Source organism: Thermobia domestica, chromosome 5 (genome assembly GCF_964235325.1).
Source record: "Thermobia domestica chromosome 5, izTheDome1.hap1.1, whole genome shotgun sequence".
Lineage (NCBI taxonomy): Eukaryota > Metazoa > Arthropoda > Insecta > Zygentoma > Lepismatidae > Thermobia > Thermobia domestica.
Window position 1 is genome coordinate 160,405,852 of NC_137458.1, and position 18,161 is coordinate 160,424,012.

General features: G+C 35.8%; 1 protein-coding gene across 1 annotated transcript in view; it reads left to right on the forward strand.

Moving 5' to 3' along the window:
- LOC145686212 (E3 ubiquitin-protein ligase SHPRH) overlaps positions 1 to 18,161 on the forward strand; it is a 133,897-nt gene that overhangs the window by 45,409 nt on the left and 70,327 nt on the right. The window contains exon 8 of the mRNA XM_081759265.1: positions 12,640 to 12,827. Within this exon, the coding sequence (XP_081615391.1) occupies positions 12,640 to 12,827 (188 nt within the window). The remainder of the gene's footprint in view (positions 1 to 12,639; positions 12,828 to 18,161) is intronic.

Genomic DNA, 18,161 nt, shown 5'->3' on the forward strand with positions numbered 1-18,161 from the left:
CAAAACATGTAAATTGACTCATAACTCATACATATGGATGTTCTATCGTTAATTTTCGGTTTGTTTAGTTGGAGTAGCTTGGAAACTATGGAGCAGAAAAAAAAATTTCATTTCCACCGATAACTAATCAGATGAAGTCTCTGTAAGAGGGAACTAGGGAAATCGTAGTTTACATAAATTAACACTCTGAATTGGCAACTTTGCTGATGTTTCAGTGCATCAAAAGGTGTGTTAAGGATCTGTCTACAATATGCAATTCCTGAAAACAATAAAAAACAAACTTTGAAATTATCATAATAAAACGTTTACTTACATGCACCCGGCAACACTGCTACGATCAGAAATGAGTTACCAGCTCTACAGCGGATGCTGGGAGTGTCCCCTGTTTTGATTCAAACACTGGTTCACACGTTTCATCAGGTTGGCAGCAACTTTACGAAGATTAGAAGTGTTAGTGTTCTCAGTGGCACTGCGAATGCTCGTTTCCAGTCTTGAATAGTTCGAGAATCGTTCTTGTATACCTCTTGCTTTAAATAGCCCCATAAAAATGAATAGCAGTGTTGCCGGGTGCATGTAAGTAAAAATTGTATCATTATAATTTCAAAGTTTGTTTTTCATTGTTTTCAGGAATTGCATAATGTAGACAGATCCTTAACACACCTTTTGATGCACGGAAACATCAGCAGAGTTGCCAATTCAGAGTGTTAATTTATGAAAATTACGATTTCCCTAGTTCCCGCTTACAGAGGCTTCATCCGATTAGTTATCGGTGGAAATGAAAAATTCTTTTTTTCTGCTCCATAGTTTCCAAGCTACTCCAACTAAACAAACCGAAAATTAACGACAGAACATCCATACGTATGAGTTATAAGTCAATTTACATGTTTTGCAAAAAAAATTATTTACACCTTCGGTTACATCTGGCATCACTGTATGGTTCCTAGTGTACTTCAATCGTTGCTTTCTAGTTTATAAATATATGCATGAACAAGACTTCATTTTGGTATAACCATTATTTATGTATCACTTCAGGTTCAAAAGCTCTACTATCCCAAACTCCGGGTTGCATTTTATATTGGACTCCCTGTAGTAAAAGATAGAAATGCAAACGGTGGTAGTTTCATATATTGGCAAAAGAAGAATGGGCAAAGTAGATCACGAACCTCCGCCCATCTTGAAATCAGCCATTTTGAAATTATGATATTGTTTGAAATAGATAGGTAGTCCTGTGATATATCAATTAGGGCCAGTATGTTCTCCAAAACTCAACTATGAACTTTAGTGATTATTATCTGTTCTTATTTAGAAGATTTAGGATCACCTGTATAGTTATTTACGAAAATCTAGGAGACTGATACCCGCATGTTGAACATTTCCCTGGGAGGTGGAACGGGCACAGGGGATCGGTGGAATGGTCATCACTCTCTCCGGATCTCGACTTCTACCTGTGGGGGCCACCTTCAGTCCATAATATACTCCGTCAAGATCCGGAATTTACCACATCGTGTGCAGTGGATTGAGGATGTATGTGATTCTGTGCGTCCAAAGATATTGCTGGCTGTGCATGAGGATTGGAAGAGGCGTGTGGCACACATTGTTGCACAAGGTGGTCAGGTCATTTCAAGCATGTGTTGTGATGGTAACCAAAGGGATAAACCAGGCCATAATTCATCAACGGTTAGCGATACGCCGAAATGAACAGCAGTATTGCATTCCTAATCAAAACACAGTGCCGCATGGATACCATTCCATTTCAAGAAATATTTTCAGATTTCAAAATGGTGCGGAGGTTCGTAATCTACTCTGGCCATTCTTCTTTTGCCAATATGTGAAACTACCGCCGTTTGCTTTCTCTATCTTTCACTATTTTTACGATTCACCAGTTTATTTGATGTATTTCTATAACATAGCATAACCCTTCTCCCACCAACTTTGACCCCTCCTCGTCCTTTTCTTATGGAGCTCAGCCGCTATAACTTTACACATACACATATTTTCCCATCCTCTATCAAGCGCACTATGTCTCATCACGCAGCTCGATTCACCCATTTGGACCATTTACTTGTGAGTGAGAGAAAACACGGAATGTGAAATCTTCACAACGTTGTAATTCGCCCGTTCTTTCCCACTGTCAATCGAAATTGTTTTCCTCCTGGATTCCTGGCTTACGAGATTCCCAATTTGCTTCCAATTGTCACATTTTGTGCAATTTTACCTGTGAGTACTGCTTCATGTGAGAGAGGCTTCAGCAGTCTCGAAGTTAAGACTGCCTACAGAAATTCACTGAAGACTGACACACTGGATGATTTGCTGACCCTTCACTAAAAGGCTTTGATCCTAAAACTACAATCGACAACTGGTACTCCAATGCAGACAGAGAGTATGACACAAACGTGAAGTCTTAAGGTAAGATATTTTTTAACGTGTATATGAATTGCCCAATTCAAAATTAATTATCCTGAATCTAATTGTCTGGTTTTGAAATTTTATGCCATGATGTAGCCTCTTTCTTTGTCAAACCAGACCCCGAGGGGGGGGGGGGGGGCTGATAATTTGTATGTGAGAGATACTAGCGACCATCATTTTTGGGTTGGCGAGTGCGTCTGACTTTGAAATTTTGCGCCCTGTGTATGTAATTGTCCAGGTGTAGTGTTGAGTAAATGGAGGTAGATCTTTAGTAATTTCCTTATTTAAGTGAAGCCTTTGTAGTGTCCTTAATTCAAATTATGGTATTACAAAGAAAAAAAATGATTCGTGCATTTGTTCGCCTTTGGCGTGGGGGACCCGGGTTCAATTCCCGGCGGGAGCTCATGTGGTTCGGATTCCACGTTAATCAGTAGGTCCACGTCTCATATAGCCTCGCTGCTGAACGGGACGCTAAACTAAAATCACCTCACCTCACCTCGTGCATTTGTAATTATCACAAGAGAAGATTCTGTTTCAACTCGTTTTCGTGTGTGTGTGTCTGTAATTATCAAATATAGTGTTGAGATATCCTTTTTAAGTTAAACATTTTCGATTGGTTGGAGAAAAGACTTTTTATTGTTTGTTTTTACTAATACTGGACTACATACTACTATGTAAAGGAACGCAGTCGTATTGCTTTTTTTTTTATGTTCCAGATTACAATTGAATGCCGTTACTCGAATTTAGAAAAACGTGAAGTGAATTCATTATGCATGATTCTTAAACCTATATTTTTCAATGATACTTTTTTTTTTTTTTTTTTTTTTTTTTTTTTTTTTTTTTTGAGAGATAGATAGATGTATAAAGCCAATTCTGAAACTACGCGTGTACTGAGACCATGATTAAAAAAAACTAATTAAGATCACATTGTAGTTTAATTTCAATCTATGGTAAGTTTTGAAGTATATTTTTGGAGGAGTTTGTGTGTTACTGTTATTCTTATATTTTTGATTGTTGCTGTTATTCTTGTATTTTTGCTTTAATTTTTAACCATGTTTTAATTGATACAACAACAACAAAGTTTTGTGGAGGACAAACACCGTGCTCGTGGGTTTTCTCGGGGTTCTCCCGTTTCCTCCCACTTTTTTCATTCCACCATTTAACTCATTTCTCATCACCACCGTCTCCTTTAGCCCAACCGGCATATCCGTGAGACGTAAAACTTAAAGATTTCATTTCATTTCAACAACAACAAAGTAATATTTGATGTTATTTCTCTTATTATTATTACCTGGTTCGATCCCAGCTCGCGCCGTGTGGACTTTGTGGTGGACAAACACCGTGCTCGTGGGTTTTCTCGGGGTTATCCCGTTTCCTCCCACTTTCTTCATTCCACCATCTCATTCATTTCTCATCATCATCGTCTCCTTTAGCCTAACCGGCATAACCGTAGGACGTAAAACTAAAGATTTCATTTTTTTCATTTTTATTATTATTAGACTTCCAAACTATGCTATGAATAAGTGTTGGAAATCTTATACAACGGCTGTATTCGTCCATCTATCTGTCTGTCATCAGGTATCAGAGCGAAAATGATAAGAAATATCGAGAAGAACTTTCGTACAGTTGATCGAACGTCCAAGAATACGTTACATCTCCCGTTAATTCTCTATTGAAACCGAAAGTTAGAGAATTCAACATTTTCCAATTTCAACGTTGATTACCATAGAACAAAAACGATAATAGATAGCGACAAGTGTTATTTGAAGTTGTTTGTGCATTCAAAGAATAAGTTCCATCTCTTCCGTTAATCCTATGAGAGTAAGTATCTGCAATCAATTTTGATTATTTATTACTACAAGAGTACAATGTTTTTATTCATATCATTTTTCAACATAGTCAACCTGTTTTTCAATGCACCTTGTCCACCGCTTCACAGACTTTCCGATACCCTCTGCAAAAAAGTTTTTGGTTGCCCAGCAAGCCACAAAAGTATCACATCCTTCATCTGTTGATGGGGGCTGAATCGACTGCCTCTGAGAGCATCTTTAAGTGGACTAAACAGATGGTAGTCCGACGGGGAGAGTTTGGAACTGTATGCAGGATGCTCCAACACCTCGAAACGCAGCTTCTGAAAAGTTTGAGCGATGTGGGCGGCGGTATGTGGACGTGCATTGTCGTGCAACACAAGAACGTCTTCCGACACTCAATCTCTGCGTTTATTACGAATTGCAAGCTTCAACTTGCTTACCAGCATGCCACTGTACTTTTTACTGTTTATTGTTGACCTCTTTTCCAGGTAATGTTCCAGGATTGGCCCTTGTGAGTTCCAAAACATTGTGAGCATCACTTTCCCTGTAAAATGTTTAATCTTGAATTTCTTATTGAACGGAGATCTGGGGTGCTTCCGTTCCATACTCTGGCGTTTTCTCTCTAGTTCAAAGTGATGTATCGACGTTTCATTTCCAGTGATGATTCGCTTTAAAAAACGCTCGTTTACCTTCGTTAGCATAATGGTCAGTAGGTGCTGATAGATTCTCACACGGTTTCGCTTGTGCTCTTCATCGAGTTTTGTCGGAACTAGGGATGGCCAAATCCGGATTTTTTTGGATCCGGATATCCAGACACTGGATCCAGATCCGAGATTTCGGATCTTGGAGCCGCATCTGAGATTTCGGATCTTGGATCCGGATCCGAAAAACCGGATCCAAGATCCGAAATCTCGGATCCGGATCCAGTGTCTGGATATCCGGATCCAAAAAAATCCGGATTTGGCCATCCCTAGTCGGAACCCATCTTGCACAGACTGTGTGAAACTTGAGCGAGCCTGTTATGCATGTTGTCATATGCAGAACCGTGACTAATCTGCATATGGGTTGCCACTTTATCAACAGTCACTCATCTGTTATTCAGAATCATGGCACGGACTCGTTCAATAATGTCATCAGTTGTTGCTGTAGCTGGACGCCCTGCTCTTTCCTCAACTTTCACCCTCGTTTGAACACTTTTGAACTGCTCAGTCCACTGGTAAAGACTTACAAGACATTGTTCCTGTATTGTGCTGAAAGTCTTGTATGAATTTCCGCTGCAGATACACCTTCAGACCATAAAAAGTGGGTGACACAACATTGTTCTTTGGTGCACACACAAAGTGGCGGACATCTTTACTTCGCAACAGTGCAAAGCGGACTGATGTGATAACGGTACAAACTACCACAAGCGAAGCCAACGATGACACCTAGCATCTGGTGAGCACACAATGCCGTAGAGCCACCTGAGAAGAAATAGATAAATATTGTAGTTAATTATTGACTTACCCTCCTATATTTACTGAAAGTAAGAGAAATAATCTATTTTCGGTTTCAATCTTTATCACGGTAAGAGATAGGACAATGTATTTTTTTCAGTTGACTTAGCGTCTTGAGGAAAGATTCTATCTGTGTCTCTACTAAGATCAGAAGTGGTAGAAATTTACTACTTAACAAGTGTCATTTCTCTCTGTCTTTATTGCAGCCCGACGTTATATATCTATTTCAACATTGAATTCGCATAGTTTGGAAGCCTACAATAGTTGTGAAACAAAACTCATTTGTTACTACACCAACAACGCCCTAAACCCTTTACTGTTGTGTAGTTTCGCATGACATGAGCTCATGTCAGGTTGTCTGAGAAGTATTGAGCCATTGGAAATCAGAATTGAGAATGCATTTATTATGATTTGAAAAGAACATTATAAAGTCACATATGCACCATTGTGTTTGATGACCTGCTATTTTTTCGACAACACCATAACCCTATCGCTATAGAACTTCTGTGATTTCTGGTCAAAAAAATTATGGCACGAGTTTTTAAAAACCCCTTTTTTGAAACTAACGTAACTTTATTTAAGGATCACAGAACTATGATTGATATACGTCGTTGGAAAGCTTATGGAACATTTGTGCAATTCTCTCCCTATTCATAGAAGAAGAAGAAGAAGAAACAAGGATCCTAAAAAATATGAACAAAAAAATATATAATTTGGGGAGTCCTGGCAACCCTTACATTCCCCCTACGCTGACAAAACGATGCTAATGTGTAGGTAACACACTTGTGACAATAATGTACCCATTGTTGCAATACAAACGGAGATGAAAATTCAGAACAAAATTCCTATAAAAATGTCCTGTATATCATTTTCGAAGGACTGTTGCTGACCTTCGTATTGGCAGCTCTGTTGACCCCCTAATTATCACAGAGTCATGGTTAATGCATTGTTGGAAAGCTTATGGAACACATATTCGAACAAGGTAACATGTGTGCAATTCCCGCCCTATTCGTAGAAGAAAAAGAAGAAACCTAAAAAATATGAAGAAAAAAATAGAATTTTTAGTTTAGCTTATAGAGAAGAATGTAGAGGTGAAAATGATGTTAGTTACTCTTTTCTTACTACAAGAAATTATTTTGAGTGTTGTGTCAAAGAAAATATAATTTTTCTGTTTTACTGAAAAGAAAAACGTAATGAATTCGTTATGTGTAGGAAATATTTGAAAAAAAAAAAAAAGTTATACATAGAAGAAAAATTCATTGGATTTGACATTCGTTCCCCCCCCACCACCATCTCCAACAACAACACCACGTAATATGCACTCATTCTTGCTGCATGCAGTATGTACAGAAGCAAGAATTATGTTTCTAGACTAATTCAGTAAAAAGATGTCTAGCCTTGCATGGAACCGCCCAGAAAATAAATGTACGTAAAACTGAAACTCAAAAAATTGACCAACTTTACCCCCCCCCCCCCCTCAGCCCCCAAATAACCAACAAGTACACATACAGAGTATTACCATGTAGTGGACTTCTTCACTGCTTCACACACCAATTATTATGAATGTACTCCAATGCCCCCCCCCCAAAAAAAAAAAAAAAAAAAACATGCAAAGAAACAAAAAATACTAACTTTACCCTCTCCATTCCGCCGTTGTACCCCCTACATATATAAAATGCGAAAAGCTTCATCCTTCAGGAACACACTGATACCAAAATTATCTTCCTAGCTTACTTGGGAGCTGGGCTCTTCGGGTTTAAAGCCTTATCACAGCAGTGCCGTCAATGGGAGTTTAAAGAAGAGAAAAGTTTTGATTACTCTTTGAAAAGTAAAACCTAGATACTTACGTATAAAGATTGTTTTAGAAGATTCATAAATAAGTTACAAGGGAAAGTTATACGTGAATTGAGTTAACAGCAAAGATTGTAAATTTGAATCAACACAGAACCCTTTCGCACAAGATTTTTATTCTTTCATACAAGAAAATTAATACTTTTTACCGCTTTAGCGCTTTCATAATTTCTGAAAATTAGAACTATTTTTTTTTTTTTTTTTAAAGTTTAATTTTGATTTTTGGATGTAACTGTTCAACAAATGAAATTAAATGAAATATTTCAGTTTAACGTTCCACGATTATCCCCTTTAGGCTAGGGTGGACGAATGTTTTAAGGCAAGTGAATGATGATGGAAGAATTGATGAATAAGAGTGTGGGAGGAAACAGGAGTATCCAGGAAAAATTCACGGACATGATGTTGTCCATCACAAACTTACTTGGCCGGGGGTCGATTCAGGGATTCCACGCACCAGAGGTAAGCGCTTTAACACTGGTCCACAGATCCCCAAGAGGAAAACAGAGGCCAGATTTAACGTCCAACACATTGACTGATTTGATCCCTTGAATACTCATGTATTAGATTTTTCACTATTAGAACGCAACTAAGTCTAATCTATTTTTTACTTTGAACCACTAAATACGGTAGTAGTGTGAAAACATCACTTCTAGTATAGTCTCATTTGGGACAGGAAATTTAGATATAAATATTCCATAACTAGAATACATACTTCAGTACTCATATATAAGTAATACTAAGACTAATGATCACACAACACAGCATATAGTACTTTATGACTTATATTCATGAAAAACATATTTAATATATTATATTCACATACTTATATTCATATACTTATATATTCATACTTATATTATACTTATATTCATATATATTCATGAAAAACATATTTAATATTACAACAGCTTAATGATACCAGAAATTAATGTAACCACTTCACCTCTATCTTATAGTAGCTGCATTGTAATGCATTTACACTATTGTCTAAAACACATCTCTTACAACTAACCAACTTAATACTAACTTCTTCACTTTTACACTATATATATATATATATATATATATATATATCTTAGAACTTTTTAACTTCTTAAATTTATCTTTTTGTAATATTCCTTATGATTGAAGAAACAGTGTTTATATTCATCAAATGTGAGTTTTTTATTTACATTTTTCTTAATACATTTCGCCTATTTAATTACTTTTTCATTTTATTTTATAGAGTATATCTTATATTTTAACCCTACAATTTTTTTCTATTAACTTACATTTTTTTGCTCTTTCATCTCACTGAGATCCTTTTTTTATTGACCTGTATTATATATCATCAAAGACATGATGATACGATATATATATATATATATATATATATCTGTTTTCTTTACATTAATTACTTGTTTCGAAGTAATATGACTTCCATAGCGGGAATCTAATCAGAAAACTGGCAACGTTGCTTTTTGTATTTAAGATAGCGCCATACCAGTGTAGATCCCAAGAGGCTGGTGCAGTTGGAAAATTTCCACCATTTTAGATTGAAAACAACTTATTTCCAACAACTTTGTTATCTTTCCATTTTTTCGTGTCTTTACTCATAACGGAGTTGGCCTATGGACCTGGACTTTTGATGCATCTGGTATATTCAGAAGTTACTAACCCTATTAAGCATTTGAATGATTTATTTAGCTTATGCAGTGTGTTCCACTCGAAGGTAGCCCCGAAAAATGTAGATTTAAAAAAAATTACATGAGGAAATAAATCATTTACATGACATACCCCTGTTATGTGCAAGAAAAGAAATGAGGTTGGTACAGGAGGTGCTGGTTATGCAGGGTTTGCCCAAGTGGGCCCAGACCGAAAAAACCCACCGGGTTTTTTCGGGTTGGACCCACCTGAAAAAAACCATCTTAAAACCCACCTGGGTTTTTGACTTTTTTGTTAGTGTATTATTGGTGCAACTAAGGTGATCACATTGAAAGTTATTTTTATTAGATTTTAAACTTTCTTTAGGCGAATTATATACTTTCATGTTAAGATAGACAACAGTATTCAACATAAGACCTTTATAAAGCTCTAAATGCACTGAATAAATAAATAAATAAAAAACCTCACCTTAGCTTGAGATAATTGTAGAACAAATTAATGTGCGGATTATGCTTATAGCCTATTTGAAGTAAAGTAAGCGATTGTATATTTTAGAAAATACTTTCCGTGAATAGTGTGTTTCCTGACTCGGCGCCGCCGAGGGACGCTATCCCTCATACGTTGACGGGTTTAAGGTCATAGGTGCCGGTACTAAGAGTAAATATGTAAATACATTAGTAAAACTATTAGTATTATTTCTTACCTTTGATCGTAACAAAAGTATTCAGTAAAATTTGGTTTTCCAACAACAGTTCAGTCATTTGTTGCTAGCCTTCAAATAAGCATTCTGTAGAATCAACACTAGCAATAACGTAAAAATTCTTGTCAAAATTAAGAAGCTTAATTCTCGGAGCTCCGAAGACTACGTAACGCGTACTATTTCAAGTGCTGCATTCAAACTTCAGTATTAATGGAAGTTTCGATGTACAGTAAAGCAAGCTGCATTTTCAGGGAAAACCCGTCGTGAAAGAAGTGTTCTGGAAATTCCCGCAATTGAACCCACAAAGCATCGAAAGTGAATACTTCAACAATAAATCTATTTATTTTACGCTGGAGGATATTTCATTTCATTTTAGACATTTTGAAACATGTACTTTATAAAGTATGAATTATAGGCCTATCTTTGTTAATTGTTTTAAATTAATTTTCGGAAAAGAACGGTCTTGCAACAAGTGCTCGGGTAATTCCCGTAATTGAATGCACAAAGCATCGAAAGTGAACTTCAGCAATAAGATCATTTACTTTACGTTGAAAAATATTTAAGACATTTTGATGAATTATGTCTTTGTTTTAAATGAATATAGCTATTTGGTATTCATACTTGGCGAACGTCACTGAGGCTCCTAGGATGACTTGATCTACATTTGTTAGTTTGTCTGCCTTTACCACACAGTGTTAAACTTTCGATCTTTTAAATTTTCAGGATACAAACCAGACACACACTAAATTTTCTGTTTAGATTTAGGCAGCATACCAATGTAAAATTACAAAATGGCGCGCTTTTTTTAAAAAAATAGCTGATATCCACTGGCGAAAATCCCGGGGAGATGATGGGGACATATCCCCTACAATCTTGGAACTGCCCCCCTCAATAATCCGATTGGAAATGTGTCTTTTAGGAAGAAATGTGAGGATTTGTGTCCAACTGTCACAAAGGAAAGTAAGATGAAATTGATACCTCCCAGAATAAGTCTCAAATCTGACCGCCTCCCAATGTTGAAGACAACTCTGCACCCCTACCCATGTTGTCCCGGAGTCCCACACAGGGGACATAAAATATGACGATATTATTATTGCTTTACAACTTTAAAATCAGACTGGCAACATTGAAAACTGTTTACAGGGAATGATCATATTTCGATCATCCCTTGTAAACAGTTTTCAATGTTGCCGGTCGGATTTTAAAGTTATAAAGCAATAATAATGTCGTCATATTTTATGTCCCCTGTGGAGGACGCCGGACCGACATGGGTAATCCTCCTCAGCATTGTGTTTCGCCTTCATAAATATTTTGTACATCATATATATATATATATATATATATATATATATATATATATATATATATATACCGTCTTACCCGTCCCCCCAATGTTGAAGACAAATTTGCGCCGCTGCTGATATCCACGCCACAAAGCTCAATTTTAGGCCTTTCAAGTTGAAATTTTCAAAGTAGAAGCACGAGAGACTAAATTAGCTGTATATGTTTTGGCGGCGTAAAATTTCAAAATGGCGTCCATTTTTCAAAATAGCGGGTATCCATGCTACAAGGTGCAATTTTCGGACTTTTAAAGTTGATATTTTGAGGGTAGAAGCACAAGACATTTTAAATTTGCTGTATAGATTTTTTCGGCGATCCCATATAAAATTTCAAAATGGCGGCAATTTTTTCAAAACAGCAGTGAATAGAAAGTTGTTGCAAGTTGTGACAATGACACTCAGAAAATGTAAATCAAATCTTAACATTTTTACCCCAAAGAGATTGAAATATTTCGAAAAAACCCAATTAAACCCGAAAAAACCCACATGGACCCAGGTGGGTTGGTTTTTTTCAAAAATACCCGGGTTTTTTCAAACCCTGTGGTTATGTGCCCCCTGAGCATCGAAACAACTGCACACGATGTTAACACAAACATACATCTTCACTACGACGTGAAAGCGAACTTCTGCAAATGACTCTTTTCGTTTCGCCGGCTGCGCTTTCTCATGGACTTAAGTAATATACAGAAAAATGTAAACGAAATCCTTGAAATATTTACAGCCACAGATGAATATTATTGAGAGTATCTTCAAGTGGAATATGTGTTATGTATTAGTTATCTGGATCTAACAGGAATATTTCGAGAAGTAAGAAGTTCTGGAGTTGTAACAATGAACTAACATTTGTCTAAATAAAAGATCATATTTGGGCTTACTCTCATTATATGGATTTATTTTTTCCTTTTAATAGTAAATGTGACAACTATCATTTGGTGAAAGTATATCATACCCTGAAAGATGTCTAATATATACCTCCCATTTTGGTCATGTTTGGCCCTCCCATTTTCTTCTACTGGTCACTGGATCAAGAGCTCCTCATCACCAACGATAGGTGTAACAGAGGTTCAATCAAAAATGACTTCCGTGTCTTGATGTTCAGGATTTTATTCAGAAGTGACATCCTAGGTTCAGTTGAGTAGTTTTCTACTATTTATGCCCAGCAGAACAGTAAAGAAATCGGAATCCAGACAGAGTAGCATCACCAAGACAGTACAACTTCAATGGATCGTTCTCTTCAAGTATGATACAAACAGTATATGAATAGTTTTGTACTAACTGTAATGCTTGTTATATTTGAATGTATCTTCGGAGAGGGATTTCCCCATGTAACATTGTCTCCCGATTTGAATCCTTAATTCAATATTATGTTTTGTTTTCTCTCGTTTTTATAGATTTCGTCAAGCGAAACGTTTTTTGGCGCTTCCGTCCCCTCTTCCTTGCATCGAATGGTGGCGACTATGTTTAGATGAGGCTCAGATGGTAGAGGCCACAACCACCAAGACTGCTCAAATGGCTCTACGCTTGGCTGCGGTTCATCGATGGTGTATTACTGGAACTCCAATTGAGAAATCAGTTTATGGTTAGAACTGATAGTAGTTTTTCTTTTTTATATTCATACGGAAGAAGATGATACCTTTATTTACACAAATCCACGTTATTATTTTCGCATCATTTTTTATTGTTGCATAATATTTAAAAGTGTAAAAGTATTTGAAATGGAAGTGCATATAAATCTTATCACTTAGCGTTTACTCTCAAAGTTATTGTTTATATTGGCGAAACTCAAAAGCAGTAATCGTCGCTTCTCCTATGCAGTCCTCAGGATTCTCAAACACCTGCACCGAAACACATTACTCTTGACAGTTTCACCTTCGACCAAACTTTCGTGGTAATGTCTTAATAGCTCTTGAGGCGTATTCCTGAGAAAAGATAGAAACATATTTAGGCATATTTCTGTTGTGCTGACCAGCCATAAGCAGTAGCGTAACGCGAAAATGTCGGGGCCCCCCGCAGGATTACTTTTGGGCCCCGCTTCCGATGCCCATTAATTTCCCACTATATTATGTCCCTGTAGAAGACATGGTTAATAAATCCATGGAATATAACAAAATTACAGTTAAACTTAATACTCACCGAAAAAGGCAAAAATTATTTTCCCTTAACCTTCGAGTGCTAAGATGATTTTTTAAGCTGGTGTTGCTAGAATGCATGAATTTTCACCCAGAGCATATTTCTCTTTTCTAAAGTAAACAATGTTGTTCAGGAAAATGGATATTCCGTATTCAGCTCACTTTTTGTAGCCTATAGTTCTTGGTATTTGCTTCGCGGTGGCTCCCAAACTCCCCCTTCTCCAGCACTGCTGGCCCTGTGGGCCCCTCACTTACGCCACTGGCCATGAGTGTGAGTAAATAGTTCTTCTACCTATGGCTCTTCTTCTTCTTCTTCTTCTTCTTCTTCTTCTTCTTATTCTTATTCTTCTTCTTCTTCTTCTTATTATTATTATTATTATTATTATTATTATTATTATTATTATTATTATTATTATTATTATTATTATTATTATTATTATACTTCCAACAGGGTTCTTACAAATTTGGAAAACAGGGAAAAGTCAGGGAAAATGGTGCTTAACCTGGAAATCAGGGAAAATTGGGGATTTTCTCTCAGGAAATGAAACTATTGTCCGTCTTACTTATTTGTTAAGATAAGCCAATAATTCAGTCATTATTTGTTGAAAGAAGCACTACAAATAAATTATTTTCGTTGAGTTTTAGGAGTTGTATTTATAGTATGTAAACTTGTTAAGTAAAGTAGTTACTACTTCATGTACAGTTGTACACAACATTATTTTTAATATTAAGAATGTAATTTATGAAGATATTTTGATTTGTTTGCACTTCACGTTATGTGGTGGCATTTTTTTTTTTCTGTTGGGAACATAATAGTGTAGAAGTACTGTTAAATAAATGAGGGTAATTTGCTTCTACTCAATGCTTTTTCATACCGTAATAGACTGTAAACATTTTTTTTTTTTAGAATATATGAAAATTTAAATGCCAATGTCCAATGAAGAAGACTGAGGGCAAGCTCTAGAAGTTAAAAGTAATCTGAAAGCCCCAAAGAATGTAGATATAAGATTGAAAAAAAAAAGTATTGGTAAGCTTAAAGATGTGAAGGAAGTAGATAAGTGCAGTTTCTTCAGTGATTGTCAAAAACTTTTGATTGGCACCACTGAAAAAAAAAAAAAAAAAAAAAAAAACTCGAAAAATGTCTTCATCCTTGTACTCGTGCCATTTCATGCCTTGATCCTGAAGTTTTCTTGCATAAACCTGAAATTGCCCGGATAGGGATGATAAAGTGCTTGGAAATACTCCATCAGTCGTTTCGGCTCGATGATGTTAAAGCAGAGCTAGTTCAGAAAAAGTTCGAATCTTTTCTTCAGCCGTCTAAAAGTGTGTTGGCGTCGTATTTTAATTCCGATGGAAGCAAAACAAATCTTGATGAGTTTTATGTATCAGTTGTAAGTAGCAAAAGTGAATTCAAACATTTGTGGAGTCTTGCGAAAATGATATGAATTATTTCACATAGAAATGCAAGTGTAGAATCTGGTATTTCTGTTAACAAAAGTTTATTGGTAGAAAATTTGCAAGAGACTTCTTCAGTAGCGCAACAACAACTGATAGATTGGGCTACATAGGTGGAATTAGATGTCTCAATGCTTCAGATCCAGAACTCTTAACTTCTGTAAAAGTGCGAGAAGAAGATACAATTCGGCTTTGAAAGAAAAGAGAAAATGAGAGATCTCAGGCAGTACTTAAACGGAGGAAAATGGGTAAGTTAAAAAAGTAGGAAAAAAGAGAGATGACTTAAGAATAAACAACGATTGGAATCAGAAGAAATTAAAAGTGAGATCAACATTTTACAGCAGTCAATCTAAGTAACTGAAACAAGTAATTATAGCTATTATTGTTAAAAGCTTTTAAGTAGTGTTCGTACTTATTTAATATCATTTAAGTTCTTTTTCGACCTAAAGATAAAATATATTTCAGACAAAAATTTTCTTGTAGGTCTTATATCTGGAGAACTACATATAGTGTAGCCAACCCAAACTGTCACTTAACTCAGTATGATATGCTTATTCCGTGAAAAGCACGAAAACTCGATTTAGGGGCCGTTCAAAACTTTTGTAGCTCCTGATCCAAAAACTAATTCGGCGAAGATCGCAATCTTTTGATGCATTGTTTTGAATCATTCCTAAAATTCTTGACCAAGATAGCAATTTTTTGATCCATTTTTTGGATCATTCCTAAAATTCTTGTTACCTTTTAATATGTTGTATAATATGTATAACATAATAAATTTATGTTTTATTGTGATAACAATTAGTATCTATTGAAATAACTGAAAAAAATCGGTACAAGAAAATAGAGGTTGGCATGGTCAGCTGTAACGTTTGCTCCCATAACTTTCATTACGTTAAACTTTCAAATATTTTTGCGTCTGAGGGTAAAAAATTCACAATTTGCATTCTCACAGCTGCATATACATTTACACATTATTTTGAAAAGTTTCTCATTGTTTTATTATATCATTTTATTGAATTCGAAGAAACATTGAATAATTCCATTAAAGTATTGTTTTTCGTTTGTTTATTAAATTTTTAGGAGCGTGTCTTATTTTCTTCGAAATCAATAGAAGTATTTTTTTTTTAAAGGAATTCTTAAGTTACAGCTACTCATTGGGGAAAAAAAGATTTTTTTTTTCTTTAAAAAAATTTAACGTTAATATTATTTGAAGATGTCTTATAAAGTTTCTTCACTAGCTCAAATAGCAATTCTTTGGTTAGCTTACACTGATTTGCTTGTCTACTACTGTATTATTAGCCTTCTGTCTTGCTCTGTGTCTACTGTATAGTTGCAAACGGAAAGTTGATCATTTGCAGCACACAGGTTGAGAATCACTGGCCCAAGTTTTTATTTAGCTTTTACAGGCATTCATCATCAGTACACCATTATCTTATTGAATGTCGCGGGTCAGGGAAAATGGTTGGTCTTGCACCTGGAAATCAGGGAAAATGATAAAAGTAATTTTGTAAGAACTCTGTTCCAAACTATAGTATTCATAAGTGTTATAAGTCATATGGAACGACTCTGTTCGTCCGTCTGTTTTTCGACAGGTATAAGAGCAAAGATAGAACAGACAGGTATCAGAACAGATATTGAGATGCGAATTTTAGCAGGGGATTGAGAGTCCCCCAAGAATAGATTGCATCTCCTCCGTTAACTCTCCTGTCTATTCAAACCGAAAGCGGTTCAAAATAATCATTTCCGGTTTCAACGTTTATCACCATAGGCCGGAAATAGTAACAGATAACGAAAATCGGTTTTCTGCAATTGATTCAGCTTCCCAAGAATAGGTTCTGTCTCCTTCCTTAACATCCTGTTCAATCCGGAAGTGGTTCAAATTAACGATTTTCGGTTTCAACATTTATCGTTATAGAATAGAAATGGTAATATGTAGTCACAAGCGGTTTTCGGCAGTCGGTTCAGGGTGTCAAGAGAACATACCATCATGGCCCACAACACTCTGCAAAAATAGGAAGTGGTTGATATTTACTATTACTTCCGGTTTCAATACTGATTTTCATAGAGCAAAAAGGGTAACAGATATCGAGATACAATTTTTAGCAATCGATTCAGCTTTCCAAGAGTAGGTTCTGTCTTCTCCCATAACCCTCTATTGAGTCCAGAATTGATTGAAATTAACGATTTTCGGTTTCAACGTTTATCATCATAGAACATAAACAGTAAGGCATAGCGAGTAATGGTTTTTGATTTAGATTCAGCGTCCGAGGAACAGGTTCTTCCCTTGATCTTATTAATCTATCACAACCAGTAGTTATAGATGTACTATTTCAAGTTTGAGTATTGAATTCCCATAGTTTGGAAGTATACCGTAGTTTCACACTGTGAAACGAAACTAACTCATTATTATTATTATTATTATTATTATTATTATTATTATTATTATTATTATTATTATTATTATTATTATTATTATTATTACAACTACTACCATCATCATCATCTAATGAGGCTAATGAGGCGTGGTTTCACCTTAGTGGTTATGTGAACAGTCAAAACACTCAAATTTGGTCAACTGAAAATTCACATGTAATATACGAAACCCCCTTAAACTATCAGAAAATTGAAGTTTGGTGTGCAATATCGCGTCGTCGTATACTGGATCTCATTTCTTTAAACTACAATGAACAGGGTTGCGTATTACAATATTATTACACAATTCATTGCGCTTCTTGACGAGGATGAACGTGATTACTGGTTTCAACAGGACAATGCGTCATGTAACATATTATCTGACATGTATTTTTTGCGCGAGTTTTTTTGGGTAGCGTATCATCTCTAAAGGATTATGGTCCCCATGCTCACTCGATGTGCTGTCCCCTGATCACTTCCTGTGGGGTTATCTTAAAGGTAAAGTCTATAACAACAGGCCACACACACTGGAGGAACCAAAGATGAACATAACAAATGAGTTTAACAAATCAGTGTACACGTGCTCCACAAAGTGCCTTCAAACATGGTAAAAAGAATTCGTTCTTGCGTTACTGAACGGGGCAGCCATTTTGAAAATATACATTAACAAGAATTCAATGTGTTGTGGAAATATATACTACTGTACCAAATAGTATTAAGTAGTGTTACGTAATGCCGTCTGATTTTTATTATTATTATGATGTGCGCAACTTTTGGATTACTCGCTAGTTGTCACTATTGAAGTTCTAATTCTCGTATATATATAATATCAAACCTTCCTTAGAAATTGACGTCTCACTAGGTGAAACATTTTTCCTTGCGTTATTTCTATTTACTTTACATATTTTATTTCCTAT